Source organism: Corvus brachyrhynchos, unplaced genomic scaffold, assembly GCF_000691975.1.
Source record: "Corvus brachyrhynchos isolate BGI_N302 unplaced genomic scaffold, ASM69197v1 scaffold56, whole genome shotgun sequence".
Taxonomy (NCBI): domain Eukaryota; kingdom Metazoa; phylum Chordata; class Aves; order Passeriformes; family Corvidae; genus Corvus; species Corvus brachyrhynchos.
In genome coordinates, this window is record NW_008238664.1 from 7,560,194 (window position 1) to 7,562,781 (window position 2,588).

Here is a 2,588-nt window from a genome sequence, read left to right on the forward strand (position 1 = left end):
CAGGGAAGCCGGCTGCCGCCTTGCGCCTTCAGCCTTTCGGCCGCGGCCCTGAAACGAACGCGCCTACGGAGCGGGAAAAATCCGAGCGCACTCGGGGAAGGAGGCCGTTACCGATGGCAGCTTTAGCCAGCGGGCCCGGCGCTGAGCCGAGCGGCTTTGGAAAAAGGAGAGCGAGCCCGAGGCGTGAGCTACAAGACGGCGCTGCACTGCCCGCCTGCGGTGCTGCCGCCCCTCCTTCCGCCTTGCGAACCGCTGGTTGAAGGGGGCAGGGGCGGGGCGAGGCCAGCGCGCGTTTCCCGCCCCGGAGGCGGGGCCTTTCGCCGGGCTCGCAAGGCGCCCCGCAAGCAGCTGGCCACCAAGGCGGCCCGCAAGAGCGCGCCGGCCACGGGCGGCGTCAAGAAGCCGCACCGCTACCGGCCCGGCACGGTGGCGCTGCGCGAGATCCGGCGCTACCAGAAGTCCACGGAGCTGCTGATCCGCAAGCTGCCCTTCCAGCGCCTGGTGCGCGAGATCGCGCAGGACTTCAAGACCGACCTGCGCTTCCAGAGCTCGGCCGTGATGGCGCTGCAGGAGGCCAGCGAGGCCTACCTGGTGGGGCTCTTCGAGGACACCAACCTGTGCGCCATCCACGCCAAGCGCGTCACCATCATGCCCAAGGACATCCAGCTGGCCCGCCGCATCCGCGGCGAGCGCGCTTAAGTCTCCTGCTGCAGCTTTTTGCTGGCCAAGCACGGAGGCAAGCCATAGAGACAGACCCAAAGGCTCTTTTAAGAGCCACTACAACTCCAGTTAAAAGAGTTGAAGCGCTGTTTTAAACAAAAACGTTTTTATTGGGTGGGAGAGGAGCGATAGTGCAGGGGCGGGATGGGTGTTCATATTTAAGAATTTTAAGTATATGTAAATGACCTCTATACAATACACAGAAAGAGCTCTTAGCGGCTTATTTGTAATTAATTACGTGTTTGGTTTGACAGTAAAATTTGCAATGAGCTCTAGGAATTTTTTCGTCTTTCCGGAGCCAGAGAGATTTTAAAAGTGCGTTTTTTAACCCGGGGCAACTGCAGACGGTGGTTCATATACTCGGCCGTCCTTTCCCCTCCAGAGCTGTGTCGTCAGGCACGGTCACAGGGATGTAAACGCCATTCTACTTGAGACTGCTGCTTACCCCCCTTAAACCAATATATTCACTTCTCTCTCCGATTTTGTCTCCCTCCCTCACCCACTGTTCATAAAGCACAAGTTACTCCCTGCAAAGCCTCTCGGATGAATTGTAAATGACGTTTATATCCTTATGGGGTTTTATAAAACAAAGTTTTCTTATATGCAGCAGCTCAGAAAAATGAGACTCGAAAAAAAGGAGAAGCGGGGACCATAAATACATAGCGTTAAAATCTAAAAGAAATTTTAAAATAGAAACCATGCTCATAACAGAGCAGGGCTACAGCCATTTTCATTGTGCATGTAGAGGTTCTTGAAAAAAGAGCCTTTGGGTCTACGTGGGCTGCCTCCGATCCCTGTCAGGGAGAGACTGTGTCTATTAAGAGCCGCCAATTCTAAAATTTAAAGAACTCTCTCTCTTGTATTTTGTGTCCATTTTTAAATTTTTCGGTCCTCAAAGTCCTGCTTAGCCCCTGGGATCAGTTTCTCATCAGTATTTGCAGTTTTTCCTACATATCTGAATCTGAGGTCTTAACCCGGTGCTGTAAAACAAAAAATGACCGAAAATTCAAAAACACCCATAAGGGGGCAGCAGGGACTAAGAAATCACCTTATATGAATGCTATTCAGTTCTGAAGCCATTAACAAGCTATTATTCGGATTCCTATAATAATAAAACGAATTAATAAGCAACAGCTTCATTAATAACGTAAGGCATTTGTTTTAAACTAATTTTATTTTTCAGATTGGGAAGACCAATGAAGCATAGGGGAAAAACAAAAGTGTTTCCCTATAAATTAGTGAAAATAAGACACTTTTTAAAAAATATATGGCATTTGGCTGTGGTATGGATAGGAGAGGGGAGAGACCACGGCTGAAACCGGTCGAAACGGGGGAAGAAAGCACTTTAATTCCATTCTCTCATTTCAGAAAGGACTTTTCCTGAGTAACAGCACCCGGGAGATAGCGCAGGGAAGGTGCAGTTCGAATAGCTGCCAATTGAAGCACCTCACGCAAAACAGGCGAAATGAAGGCTTGTCAGCAATTTGTGGGGCCAGTACGGCAGAGAAAACAACTAAGAAACAAGACCAAAACCAGGAACAGGATCTAATATGGTTTATGCTCTTAAAAACAGAACTATTTAATGTAATTGTCGGTATTTGAGATTGAATATTCACTACTAAGCAAATCAGCAAACATGCTACGAGCAAATGTACAACTGAGATAAATTACAGCTCTTTTTTGAAAAAGTGGGTGGCTCTTAAAAGAGCCTTTGGGTTGCAAGTGACGGTCCGAGACGCCCTACTTGGAGCTGGTGTACTTGGTGACAGCCTTGGTGCCCTCGGACACGGCGTGCTTGGCCAGCTCGCCGGGCAGCAGCAGCCGCACGGCCGTCTGGATCTCCCCCGACCTGATGGTGGAGAGGTTGT

At 50.1% G+C, this 2,588-nt stretch overlaps 2 protein-coding genes across 2 annotated transcripts in view; both read left to right on the forward strand.

The window, feature by feature from the left end:
• LOC103618143 (histone H3) overlaps positions 1-720 on the forward strand; it is a 20,998-nt gene extending 20,278 nt beyond the window's left edge. The window contains exon 2 of the mRNA XM_017737804.1: positions 334-720. Coding sequence (XP_017593293.1) covers positions 334-699 — 366 coding nt within the window. The 3' untranslated portion in view covers positions 700-720. The remainder of the gene's footprint in view (positions 1-333) is intronic.
• A 1,465-nt stretch (positions 721-2,185) lies between these two features.
• Positions 2,186-2,588, forward strand: part of LOC103618190 (histone H2A-IV) — a 1,246-nt gene continuing 843 nt past the window's right edge. The window contains exons 1-2 of the mRNA XM_008636574.1: positions 2,186-2,215; positions 2,410-2,583. Of these exons, the coding sequence (XP_008634796.1) occupies positions 2,186-2,215; positions 2,410-2,583 (204 nt within the window). The remainder of the gene's footprint in view (positions 2,216-2,409; positions 2,584-2,588) is intronic.